The sequence below is a fragment of the Cupressus sempervirens genome, chromosome 7 (genome assembly GCF_028749045.1).
Source record: "Cupressus sempervirens isolate cs-2001-9-10 chromosome 7, ASM2874904v1, whole genome shotgun sequence".
NCBI classification, from domain to species: domain Eukaryota; kingdom Viridiplantae; phylum Streptophyta; class Pinopsida; order Cupressales; family Cupressaceae; genus Cupressus; species Cupressus sempervirens.
Genome location: NC_143124.1, coordinates 662,755,768 through 662,778,157, shown reverse-complemented (window position 1 = coordinate 662,778,157; position 22,390 = coordinate 662,755,768). Strand labels below are relative to the sequence as shown.

Genomic DNA, 22,390 nt, shown 5'->3' with positions numbered 1-22,390 from the left:
ACCAGCCTATGAAGGCTTATGATTTGGGAGTTAGGCTTCCATTAGGTCCACCTGATGGGAGGGCTACAGTAGCTCCTGCAGCTCTAGTTATACCAATGATCCTTATATGGACACCTCCAGCTTCTCCTATAGGATCACCCAGATTTGTAGATGCTTCACTTGAGTTTGATCCAGATTCTTCTGATGAGGAACCTAATCATAGAGCATCTGTTGATACTAGTGTTGATCATTCTCCTCTCTAGCCTAAGTGTTGGGCTAAGGCACTTGTTCTTCTTCGAGATGATGAACTCATTGATGGGAGAATTGCTCGAAAAAAGAGAAAACCTAGAGAGTCAGTTAATTTTTCTCTTATGACCAACATTCAGAGTGTGTATGAACCTCACACATATTCCGAGGCTAAAGAAAATCCAGAGTGGGAACAAGCCATGACATCTGAACACCAGACCCTGTTGAAGAATAACACCTAGGTCCTTTCTGATCTTCCACCAAAGAAGAAATCCATTGGCTGCAAATGGGTTTACAAAATCAAATACAAATTTGATGGTACTTTGGATAAGTACAAAGCTCATTTAGTTACAAAGGGTTTTTCTCAGCACCAGGGCATTGATTATGAGACCTTTGTTCCTACTGCAAAGATGAGCACAATCAGACTAGTCTTGGCCATGGAAACACAGTTTGGCTAGAAGGTCCACCAGATACGCATTAAGAGTGCTTTCCTGAATGGTGGCCTATAAGAAGATGTCTACATGACGTAGCCTCCTTGTTTCAAGGTTGTTGGTAAAGAACAACAGGTTCTCAAATTAGTGAAAGCTCTCTATGGCTTGAAGCAGGCCTCTAGGGCATGGTACATGAAAATTGACAAGTACCTGAGTGATCAAGGCTTCCAAAGGAGTTCTCCAGACTCAAATTTGTATATCAAGACTACTGATAGTGACATCATCCTTTTGGTTAGTATGTGGGTGATTTGATCATCAGTGTCAGTTCAGCATCTTTGATTCAAGGAATCAAATAGAGTTTATGCAAGCATTTTGATGTGACTAACCTTGGGCTCATGCATTATTGCCTAGGTATTGAGGTTTTGCAACAGTCTTCTGGTATATTCATCTCTCAATCCAACTATGTCAAGACTCTATTAGACAAAATCTGTATGCAGGATTTCGAGCCTGCATCTACACCCATAGAGAAAGGTCTCAAGTTATCAGCCAAGTCTAATTCTCCTCCCGTTAATGATACTACATACAGGCAACTAGTAGGCAACCTCATCTACCTCTCTGCTACTAGGCCTGATATCAACTTCGCAATCAGCTACATCTCCTGCTTTATGATAACTCCCAAGCCTGATTATTAGATGACAACAAAGCATGTGCTTCGTTATGTGAAGGGCACTATAAATTATGGAATTCTTTACTCTCGGAGTTCTAATCCTAGACTCAGTAAGTTCACAGATTCAGATTGGGTTGGCTCTGTTGATGATAAAAAGTCAACTTCTGGATATCTATTCAATTTGGGATCCGGTGTCAAGTTGTTTCTCTCTCCTCTACAAAGGTTGAATACAGAGGGACAGTTAAGGTAGGTTGTGAAGTTGTTTGGCTTCGTCGGATGCGGGGATATGCAAATGTCAATAGCAAGACCAACCACTTTGTTTGTTGATAACGAAAGCGCTATCAAATTGGCATGCAATCCAGTCCTCCATGAATGAACCAAGCATGTGGATGTTCACTGCCACTACATACGACAACTAGTTGAAGACGGGACAATAGACTTGCAGTATGTTCCTACAACGAATCAGAGTGCAAACATTCTCACCAAGCCCCTTTGTCCTGATAAGTTTGTCAAATTCAGAGGACAACTTGGTGTTGTGGATAAATTAACCATTAAGGGAGGGTATTACAATAATAGATAGCTTCTATTATTAGTTAATGGTTATCTATTTGTAATCTATTGAAAATATTAGAATGTTTCTAATATTTAGTTAGGCTGTAGATAACTGTTTATTTTCTATCAGCTAGAATAGAATGCTTCTTTTCTTTACGATTGTTTCCTAAGGAAACATCATTTCGTTCTTTTGTATATATTGACCTCTCGGTATCTGTTAATATCAAGAAAATATTTACCAATTACTTCCGTAATACCCTATTCTAGGGTGTGTGCTACTTTAGGGGGTCCCATAGGCTGCTTCAGCCTTGCAAACATTCTTAAAATATTCCATTCATTCATTCACTCCTTTGCAAGTTTCTCGACTGAAAGATGTAACTTTTTTCCATTTTGTTTTTGTTTATATTTTTTCATTTCACTTTAATTGCCCATAAAATTTACGTATTTTATTTTTTTTCCATTTTTTTATCTAGATACTTTAGTTTTGAATGTATATAAAATTTCTTGCCATAGTAAAACTACATATGCCATCTACCTCTTCCTCCGTCGACACAAATGAACACAAAAATAGGTCCAAATTTCGATTTTCCTCTGCAAAAACATGTTGATATTAAAAAATTGCTTCCAAGAGGTAGAGAATTATGTTAGAAATCTAAGGGATGTGATATAGAACAAAATAGTTCATATTATCAAGTGGTCGGCCATTTGTGTGGATTCCCAAGAAGAGGAGTCAAAAAATGCCCTAGAAAAAAATGGTCCTATACCCAATGAGACAATGTTAATATTAAAATAATAGATAAGCGTCTATTATTAGTTAATGATTATCTATTTGTAATCTATTGTAAATATTAGAATGTTCCTAATATTTAGTTAGTTGTAGTTATCTGTTAGCTTTCTTTAGCTTTCTTTTAGCTAAAATAGAATATTTCTATTGTTTACAACCATTTCCTAAGGCAACATCACTTTATTCTTTTGTATATATAGACCTCTCGGTCTCTATTAATAACAAGCAAGTATTTTACCAATTACTTTGTAATACGATATCAGAGCCAATTCTTTGAATGTTTTCAAAAAATATTATAATTTCTTCCATTCATAGTTTCACCATTCCGCATCTCCCCTCGGCTGATCATGCTCTTCTTAGCATTTCTATTTCTCCCCACCCGTCGCACTCCTCCCAGCTTTCTCACCGACCAACTGATACCATCTCCCTTCCTACTCACTTTAAGTACTCAGAGAGCGATGGTGAGCTCTTTATTTACCACCTTAAGAGACTTCTGAAACCTGCTAGTTTTAGTGAGTCGCTTGTTGCCTCTGACATGTTTGATTCACTTGCCTCTGCTATCTGGGATTCTACTCTCCTTTCTATTCCTCACCGTTCCCCTCCCTCTCTCAGAGCTAAGAGTCAGAATACTTGTCCTATGAATAAATGGTTTGATATTGATTGCAAAGCTTTCCATCGCTCTGTTCGCATCGCCTTTGAGACTCAGTCCCCTGTCTTCACCCATCTACCCCTTTCATACCATCGTTTTCTTCACCAAAGAAATGTTCTTTTGCCTCTTCTCAGTGCAAAACCCTTTGCTCCACGCTTATTCAAAATCCCCAGATCTTTTGGCGTACCCTTTTCCCTCGGTGCTCCCCCCGTCCTCTACTCTCGACTACCATTCTTTGACCTCCCATATCATTATGCTTTATGACATTCCTAGGCAGCCACCTCTTCACTCCACTTCACCTCATTACTACCATTTGTTCACCTACTCCAATATTATTGAGGCCATCAAATCTCTAAGATGCAGCAGAACAGCAGATGAAGAGGGTTTTCAGGCAAAACTTTTCAAGCTTGGTGCTTCGGTTCTTGGATCTTACCTTCCTACACTCTTTAATAGAGTGGTTTGCACTGGGTTTTCGGAGTCTTGGTCTAGACATGTGGTTTACCCTATTCACAAGTCTGGGCTCACTTATGATCCGGGTAACTACAGGACTATTATGATCGGACATACTTTTGCCAAACTTTATGCCACTGCTCTGAACACCATGTTCTCTAGTAAGCTTGATAGAAGAGGCTGTAGAGCTAAAGGGCTAGCTGGTTTTCGGGCAAATTATCAGACTATAGATCATGTATTCACGCTACGGGCTATCATTGAGGAGGCTAGGCATTGCTCACAGAAGGTCTATTGTTGTTTTGTTGACTTCCATTAGGCTTTCGATTCTGTTCCTAGATTGGCCTTATTTCAGAGACTGTAGGAGATTGGGATCTCGTATATGTTGCAGATTGCTATTATGAGACTTTATGAGAGGGTAACCGGTAGGCTCGGGACTTTGGAGGGCTTTTCTGTTCCGATTCAGACACCATTGGGGTGAAGCAGGGTTGTCCTCTTTCTCCTACACTGTTTGGTTTGTATATTGACGAGTTGGAGGATTTCCTTGTGAACTCCTCTCAACCGGGAGATGGGTGCTATTTGCATCATGTCTTGATCTCCATTCTCCTTTTTGTTGATGATGTGGTTCTCTTGGCCTCTTCTCCCGAGAGCTTAAAGAGACTTCTTGATGGTCTGGCTTCTTTTTGTGAGTGGCGGCAGCTTGTGGTTAATTTGTCTAAGACTCAAGTTATGGTATTCAACAGTTTAAAGACCTCTAATCTTCATTTCTTCTTTCAGGGCCAGCAGGTTGAGATTACTCCCTCTTATATGTATCTTGGTGTGAAGTTCTCGAGGCCGTGCTTCAACTTGAGACCAGCTATTCAATTCAGAGTCAGTAAGGGTATGGGTTCCCTGCCTTTGCTAGAAGGACAATGCTTCAAGCATCATTTCCAGGATATTCCGTCCAAGTTATCCCTTTTGGACTCCCTGGTTCGTCCAACAGTTCTCTATGGCTCAATTGTTTGGGGGCCTTCTCTTATTGCTTCTAATTGGGCTTCTATTGAGCGGGTTCAAAAATTGATTTTGCAGCGTATCATAAGATGTCACAAACTCACCCCTCACAGCATTGTCTTCGCCGAATTTGGAGCTCATCCTCTCAAACTCGCCGCTATTTTTGACTTGATCTGGTTTCTTCATCGGATTCATGGTTTTACAGAGTTGAGTGCTGACCGGCACAGATACTCTCATCTGGCATACTGTTCCTTTGTTGAGATTATGCGATCGGACACCTCTACTAGATCTCGTTGTTGGTATGCCCAAGCCACCTCTTTGTTGGGCTCAATTGGTATTGATATTGATCATCTTCCTCCTTACCAATTTTCACTTGATGCTCCTGCTCATCTTCTCCCCTCACGTCAGGAGTTGAACGAGCATGTCAGACAAGATATTTATAAACAATTCATTACCACCACTTAGATGAATCCCTCGGGAGGTCTGCAACCTAGGATGACCTTCTATGTTGAGCATTTTCTTGAGATTCAGGATGGTATTATTGTTCACCCTGCTTATCTATATCGGCATTGGAATCATGCCTTAGGGTTTTCTTTAGGCTCATCCAGAGTTGGTTCTCACTGCCTCAAGGCCCAAACCAATCACCATATGGATCGGACTGGTCAGATATGTCAGCTGTGTACTTTGGCAAAGGTTGAGACTAAGATCCACTTCATTTTTCGATGTCCTCTTTACTATGAGATCAAAGGGAGGTTTTACTGCCTTTTCAGAGATTGTTCTTCTCTTTCGATGTTCTTCAGATATATTGATCAGCGGTGTCTTGCACTTTATCTTCAAGAGGCCATCCACCTTCATGAGACTACCCTGTAGTCTTTTATACCTCAAGGGCGTACTTCAGATCAGCTCATTACTGCCTTTTTCTCTCCCTTGTCTCCTTCACGGGGTTTGAAAAGGCCTTCCAGTACTTCTCATTCCAGATTAGTTAGACACTATACTAGTCTCTCTAGGTAGCGACAGTCCTACAGCAGTTCTACACAACATTCTAAGACTATGGACTGTTCATGGGTTTACCCCTCTATTTTGTGACAAGGAAGGACCCTTAGTGCCTTACCTTGTCTTCTTTCTTGTTTTGTCTCTTGTTTATGCTTCTTCGCAGTACCATTTGGTGCTTCTGTTTGGCTGGCTCTTCTGTTTGTATGCTCAACCCCATAAACCTTGTTGGTTTCTCGCGGACATTAATAAATTATCTTATCTTATCTTATGTGATATATGGTTCTTACAACCATTTTTCTTCAACTGTCATCTGTTTTTCTACACATTTCCGCCATTTTTTGTCGCTTTTTTCCAGCAAGGCCATTTTTGTTTAAAACCCTATTTTTGGAGCTCGAAAAAAATTTTGATTACAAATTCTTGGTGAGTTTTTTGAGAGCTCAACTGAGTTGTCCGATTTTTCTGGGTGCCTCAATTTTCATGCCTCGATTTTCAAGCCAACAGATTTGGAAACTAACAACATATTCATTCTAGTTTTTTCGAGCTCTCTTCTCCGCCATCCTTCAAATTTTTTAGGTCTTCTGTCTTTTTGCCTCGAAGAACGTGCCTTCACAAATTTTTACACTTTTCATTGAAAATTGTGCTATGGCATCATTGACTAATATTTTGCTCAAGAGCATTCAAAATTCAACGGTCGGAATTATGGCACTTAGAAGCAGCAGATAATAGCAATTTTTGAATATCGGAATACCAATCAAATCGTTTTGGGTGTTACACAGTGTTCGACTACCCCTAGTATTGATCAACATACATGGGATTTGAATATTCGGGAGGAGGTGAAGCTTCTCAAATTATTCGAAGCTGATAATCAGCTCTCTCAGATTCCATCCGGCAAGACAACTGCCGAGATATGGGCACATCTCAAAAATCTTCATGAGACTTCTGACAAAAGTAGAGCTTTCTCCTTGAAAAGCACTTTGTTTTCTATTATCATGGATGAGTGAACATCGCTCTAGGCTCACCTGAATAGGATTTAGGAAATCCTTGATCAGTTACTTGCCATTGGTCGCAAGATGGAGGAAGAGGACATTGTGGTTATCACTCTCCGGAGTTTACCAAAGTCCTACAAGCACTTTATCGAGACTCTCAACATTATGTCTTTTGGTGTTGACCTAAAATTCGTGGATCTTTGCACACTTTTGCTTCAGCAAGATCGGTGGAAACAACAATTCGGTAGCAGTTACAGCTCCACCTCCACATAGTAAGCCTTTGCTGCTAAATCCTTTCAGAAGGATAAAGGCAAGTCTCAGCAGTCTTCTCAACAAAAGTCCTCCGCTCCAGCGTCAAAAGGCTCCCAAAAAAAGAACATTCAATGAGCCATTGCCACAAGTTTGGTCACATGAAGGTTAAATGTTGGAAACACTTAGCCGCCCAAGCTAAGCAATCAGGTTCGCAGCCCAAAGAGAACCATGCAAAGCACATTGAGCAGACGAAATATGCATTTTACGCCTTCATGGCTAAAAGACCTGCAAATCATGTAAAGTAGTCTGCTTGGTACATTAATTCTAGTGCCTCTCATCATTCACCCTCCGCAGAGACTAGTTTACTAACTACCAACCTTATTCAGAATCTATTATTTTTGGTGGCAGAGAAGAGTACACTGTTGTCGGCAAAGGCAATATTCAAATTCAGTCTGCTAGGAGGAATCTCATTTTCCTCGATGTGTACAACGTTCCAAGGACCAAATTAAATCTACTCTCAGTCAATTGTTGCGACATTCTCCGCAATCGGATGCCACCTTCAGCTCACATCAGTGTACCATCACTGATAGGGCAACTCTGTCTATTGTTGCAGTAAGTCTTGAGGATCATGGTCTTTTCCGACTTATTGATTCTGGTGATTCTTGGGACTTAGCTATGGCTGCTTGACGGTCTTCTATTAGCATACTTTGACATCAACGGTATGGGCACTTAAATGTGCATTATCTCTCTCAGCTTGCTCGGCAAGAGCTTGTCCTCACTTTGTCAAAGATTCCAACTCAGCAGCTTGGAGTTTGTGATGCATGTCAGACTGGGAAGCAACATCGCACACCTTTGACCAGTGGTGATTCATGGCAAACTTCTTAGGTACTTCAACTTGTTCATGTTGATATCTGCGACCCTATGGCCACTCCTTCTATTCTTGGGTCCAAGTATTTCCTGTTGTTTGTTGATGCATTCAATAGAAAAATGTGGGTGTATTTTCTTAAAAAGAAATCAGATGCATTTCTTATATTTCAGAAGTTCAAACCTTTAGTTGAAAAAGAGTCTAGGAAATCTTTTATTACTCTTATGTTAGACAATGGGGGAGGATTTTGTTCTACTAAATTCTCTAGCTTCTTGGATACTCATGGCATCAAACGTCACTTAACCACACCCCACACACCACAATAGAACAATGTAGTTGAACGTCAAAACAAAAAAATCACCAAGATGGCTCAATCCATGCTCGAACACAAACATGTTCCAAAGAAGTTTTGGGCAAAAGTAGTAAACACTACAATTTATCTTTTGAACCGGTCACCCACAGTGATGGTCAAAGGTAAGACTCCGGAAAAAGCCTGGTCAGGTCGCAAGCCCAGAATCAGTCACTTGAACGTTTTTTGTTCCCTTGCTTTTGTTTGGTTCCCTGATGTGTCATGTACCAAGTTGGATGCCAATAATCAGAAACTCATGCTTGCTGGATATAGTAGTCTTCACAAAGCCTACTACGTAATCGACACTAAGACATCTCGTCTCCTATACAATTGTGATGTAGTCTTTGTTGAGCATCAAGGCTCATTCATGCTTATTTCTCCTTTTCCTGATCCAACAGACCAGCCTGTGAAGGCTCTTAATTTGGGAGTTAGGCTTCTATTAGGTCCACCTAATGGGAGGGCTCCAGTAGCTCCTACAGCTCTAATTATACCTATGATCCCTGTATAGACACCTCCAGCTTGTCCTACAGTATCACCTCGATTTGTAGATGCTTCACCTGAATTTGATCCAAATTCTTCGGATGAGGAACCTGATCATAGAGCATCTCCTGATACTAATGTTGGTTGTTCTCCTCTGCAGCCTAAGTGGTGAGCTAAGACACTTGTTGATCTTCGTGATGTTGAGCTCATTAATGGGAGACCTACTCCAAAAAAGAGAAAACCTACAGAGTCCGTTAACTTTGCTCTCATTGTCGACATTCATAATGTGTTTGAACCTCAAACATATTCTAAGGCTAAAGGAATTCCAGAGTGGGAACAAGACATGACATCTGAACACCAGAGCCTACTGAAGAATAACACCTGGGTCCTTTCTTGATAGGATTACTCTAGGGTAGTGTAGATAGTTGATAGCCACTCCTTGATATTCCCTACTTACACAAGGTCAACACTAAACACCTAGAGACAACTTTTCCTTAGACCAACCCGCCTATTCAAGCTTGCACACTAACTTGAAACTTTCTTTTAGGCCTCCCTAATGACTTATCTGATCTTGCAAGGGTTGGAGACTCTTCGTAGGGTGTCTTAGACTTCTTTCCATCCATCTTTCACAACTCATCCATTAGCTTTCTATACGATTCCTTCAAACCAATGGAAAACTCCTTCTAGGCCTAATAGCCCCCAATTAGCCCTCCTAATGGACTAAATCTAGATTTTTGCAAATCTTTCCCTAACAAGGTCACAAACAAACTTCAGTTTGAGATACCCTTTTCAAAGGCCTTCAAGATTCTGAAGGTCATAGGTTCCCAAGTCATATCAGACGCCCTAACCAAATTTTGAGGGTTTGCTAGGGTTTATCAACAAATTGGACCAGTCAGCAACAAATCTGCTTTTGTTCCTTCACTAGGGATCTTCAATACTTCACTTTGCACCTGTAGTGTCTTCATTCAATGGTTACTCCATCCATTACACCCATTCCACTAACTTGGCTTCACCCTTGCAAGAAATCTGCTTTCCTTGGCTCAAATTCTAGCCGAGTACAACTTTGTCTCGCCTAGGGCTTCCAACAAAATGGCTTGGCCCTTTACTCCTTGCTCCATCCTTCTTACTATACAAGGTACTAGGTGTCTACTAGCATTTCTCAAGGTTTTGGAGAGTTTCAACCATGGGGAATGTTGGTAGACACTATTTTGCAAAGCCTGCCTCAGTGCTAACCAGCAAACAGGCAATTTACAAAATCATTTATTGTGAACACAAAGAAATTGCTAAGAACTTCTAACCAAAACAAGAAACAAGTATTCAATAAGCAGAAACTAGATTCCAATGCTAAAGACCTGGTTCAATCACATTTCAAGCAAAATCATATTCTTTCATTCAAATTGTCATTGATTTGCCTAATTGTTGTATGCATCCGTACTACTCAAACTTCCAACCCGTACAATGGTGACTTGGAGGGTTTTTAAAAACTCATTCCCCAACTAACCAAACCAACTCATGCTCATTGGTAACCTCCTTGTGCCTTCTAACCACCTTTTCAACTGTTGACAAGAAAAATTACAAAAAGTACAAAATTGTCAATGTGCAATTTTTGCAAAACTAACAATTTTTGCATTTTGACACCTTAGACTTTGAAGACTACATAGTAAGACCCCAAATTAGCCATGGAAGTTATTTAGACCATCTTTAGGCCATTTCCATGCCTAACTACCCTTCTGTGCTTATCTAGTCCTCTAAGACAACTTTTGCACTTTTGCCCCTAATTGACAACATTTTGCCAATAGAACATTACATCAAGTTGCCTATCATGCCTTGCATCATTCCGTCACATGCATAAGTATCCCTAAAACGTGCAAAATTGTCAATGTGCAATTTTTGCAAAATTCACAATTTAGACTTTGAAAGACTACATAGCAAGACCCCAAATCACCCATGGAAGTTATTAGACCATCTTTAGGCCATTTCCATGCCCAACTACCCTTCTATGCTTATCTAGCCCTCTAAGACAACTTTTGCACTTTTGCTCCTAATTGAAAACATTTTGCCAATACAACATTACATCAAGTTGCCTATCATGCCTTGCATCATTCCTTCACATGCATAAGTACCCCTTAACTAAGGACCTCTTTATTATGCCTAAGTCTTTCCAAGACTCTTATTTCTTCCTAATACTTCCTAATGACCTATCATAGGTGCTTCTGTACCATTTCTAATCTTCCATCAAGGGAGAAACCCATTGGCTGCAAATGGGTTTACAAAATCAAATACAAATATGATGGTACTTTCGATAAGTACAAAGCTCGTTTAGTTGTGAAGGGCTTTTCTCAGCGCCAGGGCATTGATTATGAGGAAACCTTTGTTTCTACTGCAAAGATGAGCACAATCAAATTAGTCTTAGCCATGGCAGCACAATTTGGTTGGAAGGTCCATCAAATGGACGTTAAGAGTACTTTCCTGAATGGTGATCTCCAAAAAGAGGTCTACATGACGTAGCCTCATGGTTTCAAGGTTGTTGGTAAAGATCATCAGGTTCTCAGATTGGTGAAAGCTTTCTATGGCTTGAAGCAGGCCCCTAGGGCATGGTACATAAAGATTGATGAGTACCTTTGTGATCAAGGCTTTCAGAGGAGTTCTTCAAACTCAAATTTGTAAATAAAGACTACTAACAGTGTCATCATTCTTCTGGTTATTATGTGGATGATTTGATCATTAGTTGCAGTTCGGCATCTTTGATTCAGGGAATCAAGCAAAATTTATGCTAGTCTTTTGATATGTCGGATCTTGGGCTTATGCATTATTGCCTAGGTGTTGAGGTTTGGCAACAGTCTTTTGGTATATTCATCTCTCAATCCAAATATGTCAAGTTTCTGTTAGACAAATTCCGTATGCAAGATTGCAAGCGTGCATCGACACCCATGGAGGTCTCATGTTATCAGCAAAATCTGATTCTCCTCCCATTGATGATGCTTCATACAAGCAACTCGTAGGCAACCTCATCTACCTCTCTGCTACTAGGCCTGATATCAACTTTGTAGTCAGCTATATCTCACACTTTATGACAACTCCTAAGGCTGATCGTTGGATGGCCGCAAAGCATGTGCTTCATTATGTGAAGGGCACTTCAAATTATGGACTTCTTTAATCTCGAAGTTCTAATCCTAGACTCAGTGGGATCACAAATTCAGATTAGGCAGACTCTATTCAAGATAAAAAGTCAACTTCTAGATATGTGTTTAGTTTGGGATCCGGACTCGTCACGTGGACCAATAAGAAGCAGCAGGTAGTTTCTCTCTCCTCTATAGAGGCCGAATATAGAGGTACAGTCAAGGCAGGTTGTAAAACTGTTTGGCTTCGTCGGAGGCCTGGGGATATGCAAATGTCACTAGCAAGACCAACCACTTTGTTCGTTGATAACGAAGGCGTTATCAAGTTAGCATGAAATCCAGTCTTCCATGAACAAACCAAGCATGTGGATGTTCACTGTCACTACATACGACAACTGGTTGAAGTTGGGACAATAGACTTGCAATATGTTCCTACCACAAATCAAACTACAGACATTCTCACCGAGCCTCTTGGTCCTGATAAGTTTGTCAAATTCAGAGGATAGCTTGGTGTCGTGGATAGATTAACCATTAAGAGAGGGTATTACGATAATAGATAAGTGTCTATTATTAGTTAATAGTTATATGTTTGTAATCTATTGTAAATATTAGAATGTTTCTAATATTTAGTTATCTGTTAGCTTTCTTTAGCTTTCTTTTAGCTAAAATAGAATATTTCTATTCTTTACGATCGTTTCCTAAGGAAACGTCGCTTTATTCTTTTGTATATATAGACCTCTCGGTCTTTGTTAATAACAAGCAAGTATTTTACCAATTACTTTGTAATAGTTAAAACATATTATGGAGCATGAAGAATCGGAAGAGAGAGAAGCATATAGACAAAATTTGCCCTCAAAAAAAAAAGAGAATATAAGCCCCATCTTCAAATATTGTGGTAGAAGACCACCCATTTTTTAGTACCATGGTTCAGCTTAAAAGTGAAGCACACATTGCATGCAAATGAAGGGAATTTTTGAAACTTAGTTTCAAAATGAGGGTCAAGATACTACTGACCAAAATATGACAAAATGCATATATGTAAAGGGATTGTCTTTCAATGTTGTTTGCTCCCCATATTGAAAGATGTTGAAAAGCGTCAATGAAGATCCAAGAGGGTATAAGGACCCAAATTATGAGAAGATATGTGGCACCTTGTTGGAAAGAGATGTCGAGCAAGTTGAAGATGCATTGAAGTCCATAAGGGATTCATGGATTAAGATAGGCGTATCCATTGTTTTAGATGGGTGGAAAGGTTCAAGAAATCTTCCCTTGATCAATGTCATAGTGATGTCTCTAAAGGAGCAATGTTTATTAAAAACATGGATTAAGGGCCAAGTAAAAGATGGACAATTTATTGTCGATATTCTGGTCTCTTCCATTGAGACAATGGGACCTAGAAATGTTGTTCAGGTCATAACAAACAACACAAAAATTGTAAAGCTGCTAGTTTGTTGGTTGAAGAACGATATTAGCATATATTTTGGACACCTCATGTGGTCCACTCACTCAAACTTATGCTGCAAAAGATTGGACATGATATTGGATGGATCAAAGAGGTGTATGCAAAGACTGAGGACATCCAAATGTTCATCACCAAACACCACGTCTCAAGGAATTTTTAGAATATTTTCAAGTTTAGAGCTATTGAAGGTAACTATTTTACATTTTCTGATTTTCATGGTTTGATTGTGTAATGTATGTTCTTTAAAGTTTGTCTTTATTTAATTATACTTTTTGCTTTAATTTTTATAATAGGTTACAAAGAACCATTTTGCATCTTACACAATCATCTTGAGACGACTTGTGAAAGTGGCATTTTGTAATATGGGGATCAGCCAATACTAATCTATATGGAAGTGAAGAAGCAGTGAGAGAGAAACAAGAATTAAGCAAAAGATATTAGATGAATCGTGGTGGGATCATGTGGAGTATATCTTTAGTTTCACCAAGCCCATTATGAGCATGATTTGCTACAGTGACATAGATAGGCCTGGCATTGGAGAGGTGTATGATGGAGTCAAATTAATGCTTGAGAAGATAAAGAAAATTGTAAATCTGAAAGAGCTAGACACTGAGAAGGCTTTCTTCAAACAATTGCAAGCAATTCTTGTAGAAATAAGGAATAGGATGGCCACTCCTCCCCATCTTCTTGCGTATTCATTGACACAAAACTACTATAGCAAACAGTTTCTTGATATGTTAGCAAGGTTTCCACCATATAAAGATTTAGAAGTGTCTGAAGGGTACAAGGCAGCATTCCTTAGACTATTTCCTGGTGACAATATGTGAGATCTGATTATAGATGAATTCATAGATTTTTTGAATTCAAAATTTCTAAGTGTTGACACTCTTTGTCATCAATTTAAGGAGGAGCTCACACAATAAACATGATACTCACATGCAAAAGGCAACTAACAACAAAGGCAAAATCCTTTTAACTCAAGAGAACAAAGTCATTTTCAATGCAATGCTTGGACAGCAACTTCAGGAAAGCAATAATCTTTTAGATAGTGACAACGTTAATTGGGTAGGGGAACCAATTCATAGAAGTTCGGCTGACTGTTATTATTCAAAAGGCTTTAGAGACGTAAAAGGTCAAACAACAAAAAGAGGACTACTAATACCTTTTTGACGAATCCTTGGTATGATGAGGAGTGTAAAGCAGCAAACAGAGATATGAAAGGGAAAGAAACCAACAAAGAGACCAAGAAATGGTATACCAAACTTATTCGCACCAAAAAAGTAGACTATGTTACTAGAAGAAGGCAACAGTTAATATCCCTGGGAAAGCATGACCCCAAGAAGTTTTGGAAAGAATTACAACAAGAGAGAAAACAAATAAATAACAGCATTACAAATGCGCAATGGTTCAAGTATGCAAAGCTGCTATACAAGCGCCTGCAAGAGGAGAACAATCCTCCTAAGGTGAATACTTCGAAGGAAATCTTCACAATAGATGATATCAAAATAGGGATAAAGAAATTGGCAAGTGGTAGAGCGAGTGACATTGATGGGTTGCAAGCTGAATTTATAAAATGGGGAGTGGAAATCCTTGCACCTCATATAAAAGATATTTTCAATGGCGTTCCTTGCAAGGGTTTTCCATCAGACTGGACTACTAGTGTGGTTATCCCACTTTTTAAGAGTGGTGGTATCAATAATCCATCAAACTACCACACTATTATGGTCAACCTACTTCTCGGAAAACTTTTTGGGAGCATTATAGAATGTAGATTCAGCAAATGGGCAGACAGTGAAGGTAAAAGAACAAGAGGACATGCAGGTTTCAAATCCAAACACTTCACCATTGACCATTGCATCACCCTTCGGCACATTATAGAGAAAGTGTGGGACAATCAGGGGGAAGAAGCTTACTGCTTTTTTGTTGACTTCAAGAAAGCCTTTGACATGGTGCCTAGAGACAAGTTATGGAACAAAATGAAAGAATTAGGCATCCCAAATGAATATAGAGCAGCAGTGTATAGATTATACGACAAGGTCAGAGCCAAAAACAGAACTAGTGATGGTATGTCTGAATGTTTTGGGAGTGACATTGGTGTCAAGCAAGGATGTCCTTTATCCCCTACCTTGTTCGGGCTATACATCGATAAACTAGAAAATTGGTTAGATAACTCGATGGGAGAGGGTGTTCAGTTGGCAGGGTATGTGGTGAAGCTTCTTCTGTACGCCGATGACCTTATTTTGATAGCAACAACGGCTCAAGGATTAAGAGATCATTTAAGGGCCTTAGAGAAATTTTGCCATGAAGTTGGGATGCAGGTGAATATTTCCAAAACCAAAGCCATGATTTTATCTCTAAAGAGAAAGGAAGAGAGTACTACATTCCTTTACAAAGGAAGCCCGCTGGAAATCGTGAAAGAATACAAGTACCTTGGGATTGACTTTCATTATAAACTCAGCTGGGAGACTTGTAGAGCAAAAAGGATTCAATGGGGTTGGAAAGCTTCATTTCTGCTTCATAATAGATGCAAGGCAACAGAACTATGGGATTGGAAAACTAAGAAGACTCTCTTCAGCTTGCTGGTCACGCCGATGGTCTGTTATGGTTGTGAAGTGTGGGGGGGCAGCATGTCAAAATGTGGTTGGAGGCAAATGGAGAGAATTCAAAAACATTTAATCACAAGCAATCTCAAAGTCAAATCTTCCGTTCCCTATGAAATTCTTTTGTTAGAAGTCGGCACTTTTCTATTAGAGGCTTCAGCAATAATTCGGTTACTTAGCTACTTAAAACGACGGAAAACATGCATGACCATTGCTGGCCGAAAATTGTGAAAGAAGAAGCTCTTAACAGTGGGAAGAAAACTTGGATGAAGCAAAACATTAAATGGATGGATAAATGGAACATCAAGGTGTAGGAGTGTCCGAACAATAAGGTGGACATAAAAAAGTTTGTTAGAGAGAAGTTTCAAAGGGCCATGTGGAATAATAACATTGGCAGAAAAAAGGCTTATTACATTAAATAATTCAACCCAACCAGGGATCATGGCGAGAAAGCGTACCTTGGGGCTGCTATTAAAGGTAAGGCAAGGTTGTTATTGGCTCAGTTGAGGACTTGATTCCATCACCTCCGATGCGAGACGGGCAGATGGAAGAGGCCCAAAGAAGCTTGGGAGGAGAGAATATGTATGTCTTGTAGGACAGGAGCTATTAAAACAGAATGGCATTTTCTCTCCGAGTGCATAGCTTACAACAACATCCAAACTTACTATGATTTCATCCAAAAGGCAGACAACATGCATAGTTTATTTGATGTTGACAAGATCAAACAAACGGCAGATTTCTTGGTTAAGATCCATATCAGAAGATTGGAAATGGAAACAAATACGGAAGTTGCTTAGCGCATTCTGCTGGTCCCATAGACTGCAGTGGTCTCGTGGACATCATTAAAATCGTTCATTCATTCATTTCAATTGCTGCAGTCCCTTGCAATCAAAATCATATCAAAATTAAGTTATTTATAGTTTTAATTTATTGACTCTTCATAGGTTGCTAATAATTTTATAACTTTAAATGATTTAATTGTTTACTTTGTCTTGTCTTCATAGGTTGCTAGCATCAACATCAAAAAGAAATTGAAGCACAAATTCTTTCACACACTCAATTAAGGGCAATAGATTGCAATCAAAAATAGCACAGAACTTAGCATATGTGCATTCTAACTTGCATCGCCTTTCATACAAGCAAAATGAATACAAAGAATGGGATTCAAGGATGTGGGATATAGATCTAGTGCATATGGACTTGGATTCTTCCATTTCTCAGCTTGCAGTTGCTTCAACTAAGGACTTGGAAAGCGAGAATGCTATTGGGGCAGATCCCCCATTGTCCTTGGCACTATTTGTGAATCAACTAATGTCGTTGATGACAATGAAGAAGAAGAAGATCTCGATAATCCATTTGATGATTGAAACTAAGTGCAAAGTTTCAATTGCTGAAAGTTGAAGCAATGATACTTAAAATTGATATTATTTATTTCAATATTTCAGTTTGATCTTGAAGTATATGATACTATGATTACAAGTTTATGGTACTTTTGTTTTTTATATGATAGTCTTTGACATTCTAACCTTATTCATGCTTCTAGGCTGCATATATATGTGCCTATGTATTACATGTTTTTTTACTAACGAATACAAACCCCATTTCAATTTTTTTTCCATACTAGTGAACTGGTTCTTCAAACCAGTATCTAAACCCGGACTTGGACTGGCAACTTAGTTTAAATACATCCACTAATTTATATTGAGATAGTGAAGGATACCTCTAGGAATCTGTTGAGCACATCTAGAATTACATTTGTAAACAGAATAAAATAAAGTTAACAACATTATTAAGATTACATCATCCTAGGTCCATTGCATGCTTATCCTAGATCATTGTTTAAAGCTACTAAACCAATCATCTTAGGGGATGAGTGAGGAGAACATGACCCACACAATTTAACAAATTCCCCAAAAGTGTTTGTGAGCACCACTCATTCTCTACTAAGATTCAAATATCAAAAGATCAAGGCAAGCAGATTCCAAGAATCAATTTCTAATAGTTCATTCCAGCCAGTACAAGTTTAGGTCCTCCCACTAGCTTAGATCAAGTCTACAAGCATGTATTTGAAACAAAGTAAAACCACAATCAATTTGTAAAATCTGGAATAGTTGTCTGAGAAAGCCCTAAAAATCCAATTGCCAAATCAATTCCTTCCATCTTTATTATTTCAATGCAAGCTCTCTTATCTAGGTTAACAGTTGGCTAATTAGTATTAATTAATTTGATTTTAATCAATTTGATTGGCCTTGATATTTTATGTGTCGTTTATTTTACCCTACAATATCCTAATAAGGATTTAGGGAAAACAAAGAAGCCCACATCTAAAACAGTTGGCATGCAGAAGAGACTGTCACTTGAAGCTAGGGCTTTGTTTTAACCTAATCCTCCTTAGATAAAGTAAATTAGTGTTTTTAATTCTCACTTGTTTTTTATGATTTCCATTTTTTTATGTATTATGTGTATATTATCTCCATACGTTATATTTGACACGAATTAACAAAATCAGTTTGTTTCCTCTATTTTTACAATCATCATTTTTAAGTTTCTCTATTTCTAGCGAAGTTTTTACTATTATAAATCCACACGATTATTTTCAATGTTATGCAAATGGAATGCTGTTATGGCTTATAAGTTACTCACGACATCAGATAATCAGTGGAGAGGAAAACAAGTGGAATATGCGTTGGTGTAAATATTTAATTTTACCAATGATAACGTTCACCGTAAGTGTAATATTGTACCTAGTTATTTACTTAGGATATTAAGAAGTATTTAATTATTCTCATCTATATAGCTAATAATGACATGTGTTCAGTTCAAATTTTAATACACAAATGTCACCACCTCATCAATCTCTGATTGATAGCCATCAGGTATCATATCTATACTTAATCAAGGCTACATTTGTCTCAGCTGGATCAAGCAAACTGAGCTCCTAATTGGGAGTGATTAGGAGCTAGACTCTTACCTCTTGGCAATCATCTCCTTAATTCATGGATCTAAGAGGTCTATAGCAGTTGTATTGTAAGCTACTCTTTATAATTATGCTCCATAATAGTGAATATAGAAATTCTTTATTCGTTTCGTAGTTTTCTTATCCCATAGACATTGGGTCTTGAAAGAATTTTTGATAATGAGAAATTCAAACGATATGGTCTCAAGTCATTATAACAAGCATTTACTTTAGCTCTATTACTTGATCGTACCTTTACACACCCTTACTTTAGGGATACTTTATGCTCAAATGGATACAAACTTTGAACACTGTACAGAACAAGTGAGTGTAGAATCACCGTTGTGGTCTGATACGAGGGGAATCTTAGCCTGGATTGGTTGTGTGATAAAAAAATGATTTTCATCTCCATTTAAGTAGGGTTTTGAAGACAACAATAAATAGCTATGGTCAAACGGGATGAGGACAGGCAGTAAAAGAATTGACAGGATGATAACTTATTGAGCTAACTGAATGTGGCAGTGTTACAACAATTGACAATAACGCATAAGGCCTCAAGTAAATGGTCGAGATAATGGCCTAAATTTGAAGGGCGTATGGCATGACATACGAGATCTCCCACAGACCCTCAAGACTTTTACAAGATTATTCTGTTAAGTGTATATGTCAGCTTTGAATGAACAACGGCCACAAAGGATTTGCTGACTGGTAAGTTCAAACATCGAGTTTATAATTTAGACGCTGTGGTCGACATACTCCCGAATTTAGCAAATCAACAAAGAAAATTCATTAAATAGTTCGTCTCATTTTCAGTCTAGGCGTCTTTCAATTAGGACTTCTATGAAAATGTAATTCAGGATTCTGCACATAATTGTCACGGAAATAACGAGGCCTAAACCAGTGGTCACGCCTGAATGATGGAATAACTCTGCAACGATTAGAATGGAAATTTTTGTAGAAAAAAACAATCCAACGGTTCAGCATTTAATGAAAGGCCTAAGTCAAACCTTGAGAGAGTGAGACGCGCTTGTAAGCTCATGTTCGAGTTCCATCATGGTATGAGCCTGGCTGTGCTTAATTACAGCCGTCAAAGCCCTGATAGCTGCCACGGCTTCGGCGAGCTCCGGATTCTTCCGCCATTTATTAAATTCCTCAATGACGCCCAACGTTTCACTTCCTTCATTTCTAGGCATGCCCAGAATGATATCATGCTTGCCATGCGGAACGGCGGCCTCTGCCTGTGCAAGCCATTCTGGCGTCACGCTCTGTAATAAATGTTGATCCTGAAATCTTCTGTCTTCCGCCATCGAAGATACAGAGTTGGGCATTCCAACTTACGGCTCCGCGCACCAATTTTCTTTGGCATTCACAGAATTGGCTCAATTTTCTCAATGTGTACTTCGCAGATTTATTGCAGGGAGCTCGGAGTGCATTGAAAAGGAAGCTCTGACAAAAAATTAAGTACATCTCAGTCAAACAAATATGATGAAATGTTAAAAATGCATTCAGTGATAATAAAAACAAACTGAAACGTTTAGAATTACTCATGGTGGAGTCCCCGGAAATTCTACAAACTACATTTTGGTTTCATTAGTATGAAGTTGAAGGCTATCTTCAGTTATTTAGTCTATACTATTTTTATGGAGGTTTGGCAGTTTGCATTTCTTTGGTGGTCATTAGTTCAAACTTCACATTGTCAATATTTGAAAAAAACAAAAACAAGGGACTTAGGGTATCGCAATTGTGTCTTCATTTCTTTCAGATGTCGCGGTCTTGCGCTCAACAAGACTTGATTCGTAGTGGACTCTTTGTGAGCCACTTATTTAGTCTATTATTTTTATGGAGGTTTGAAATTCGTATAGCTTCTTTGGTCAAGAACTAAGGACTCAAGGTATCACAATCCTGGCTTCATCCCTTTCAGATGTCAGGGTCTTGCACTCATAGTGGACTCACAATCCGGGCTTCATCCCTTTTAGATGTCAAGGTCTTGCATCATAGTGGACTCTTTGTGAGCCACCAGTAAACCAAGGGCCCTTTGACTATTTAGCCTATTTAATAAAATATTTGTGATATTTTCCATAGTTAGGTTGGATTGTGTAATAAAATTAAAAAAATCAACATTTGAATATGTACAAGGTTGTTTTCAAATAACAAAGGGCACTTTTTAAAAGATAATTTGTTTAAGATTACCTAATTTGCCTAATACTTCTCTCAAATTTTTTTTAAAATTTGTTAAATATTTATGTGTATTTGTACATTGCTTTTGGTATACTTTACAATTTTGTAGTCACTTTTTCTATTTACATGTCATATCTATTAGGAATTATCTTAATTTTTCTTGGTAGAACTATTCATACTTTGCATCCTAATGTCAAGTTGAATTATCAAATTTTGATAATAGTAAAAAAAAAAAAATACATATATTTTTGGTCATAGTTAATTCAATAATTTAATATTATATGTAATTTGAATAATATTTTATATAGAGTTGTAATATATAAAATAATATTAATAAATTAAAATATTTTTCCCACAAATCTACAAATAAATATTATTAAAATTGTACAATATTATCATTTCATTAAAGTATATAATATATTGTAATTTAATAAAAAAATATAGTATAATATGTAATGAGAAAATTATTAATAAGATATATAATAAATAATAATTTTTTTGACATAACAGAATTACATTAAGACTTTTGATGTTTAAAGTTCTATTGTTGGTGTGCAAATTGGAAATTTCATACATTTAAGTAGTCATAGTGAGATATTGATGCTCAGCTTTGAATGGCACAATGAATTTTTTACGATCATATTTTCAAAAAATACAACAAATAATTTAAGTTAAATTATGTCTTCTTTGGGATTATTAAAATAATAAATTTTCATCCTATACAAAAGAAATTGGTCTAGATGGAAGATCATTAGAGCACAATATGATTCTAGCCCAATCCTCCCAAATGTGGACTTCCTTGAATAAGGATGAGAATTCTTCCTCTGTGATTTGCACATATGTATACTATAGGGTTCGCAAGGGCCATCTAAACCTTCCCAAGGAGGTCTAATTCTAGGGAGTGTTGGATTATTTTACATTGTTTGCTTCTTGTATTTATTAACAGCTCATTTGTAAAGTTTTGTACACAGAAACACAAAAACCCAACTAGCTCATTTCTCTCTAATGTGTCAATTCTTTAAACATTGTTTTAAACATTTTTAGCACCATCTTTCATTTATTTTGGCCGATTTCTTTTAGTATGAGACATCACATTTCTCTATGGAAGTTTGCAGTTCAATAGCCTATTGACTAATTAATTTATCTATATATCTAGGAAATAGAAAGAAATATATAATTGAGAATTCTAATATCGTGGACTAAATTTATTAGTAATTGAGTTTGTGGGATAAAAAAATGTATGTGAAAGGTGTTGTATTCTAAAATGTTTATCTTAGGTCATTTAAGAAGACCTTTAATTAAAAAGATTGCCTTAGAAAAGAATTTTGATTATAAAGCTTCTTATGTCAACTTGTCTCTCTTCTTCAAATAAAGTAATCAAGGAACGAGCGAGAGAGAGAGAGAG

At 37.9% G+C, this 22,390-nt stretch overlaps 1 protein-coding gene across 4 annotated transcripts in view; it reads right to left on the bottom strand.

Annotated features, from left to right (window-relative positions):
* Positions 1–20,505, bottom strand: part of LOC149548406 (uncharacterized) — a 55,829-nt gene extending 35,324 nt beyond the window's left edge. For 3 of the 4 annotated variants that reach the window (XM_089792482.1, XM_089792484.1, XM_089792483.1), the window contains exons 1-2: positions 20,352–20,487; positions 19,815–20,253 (exon numbers count right to left, since the gene is read on the bottom strand). In XM_089792482.1, coding sequence (XP_089648608.1) covers positions 19,815–20,135 — 321 coding nt within the window. In that variant the 5' untranslated portion in view covers positions 20,136–20,253; positions 20,352–20,487. Of the gene's footprint in view, positions 1–19,814; positions 20,254–20,351 lie in introns of all 4 variants that reach the window. The other variant, XM_089792480.1, reaches the window with a different exon arrangement.
* Positions 20,506–22,390: the final 1,885 nt, after the last annotated feature.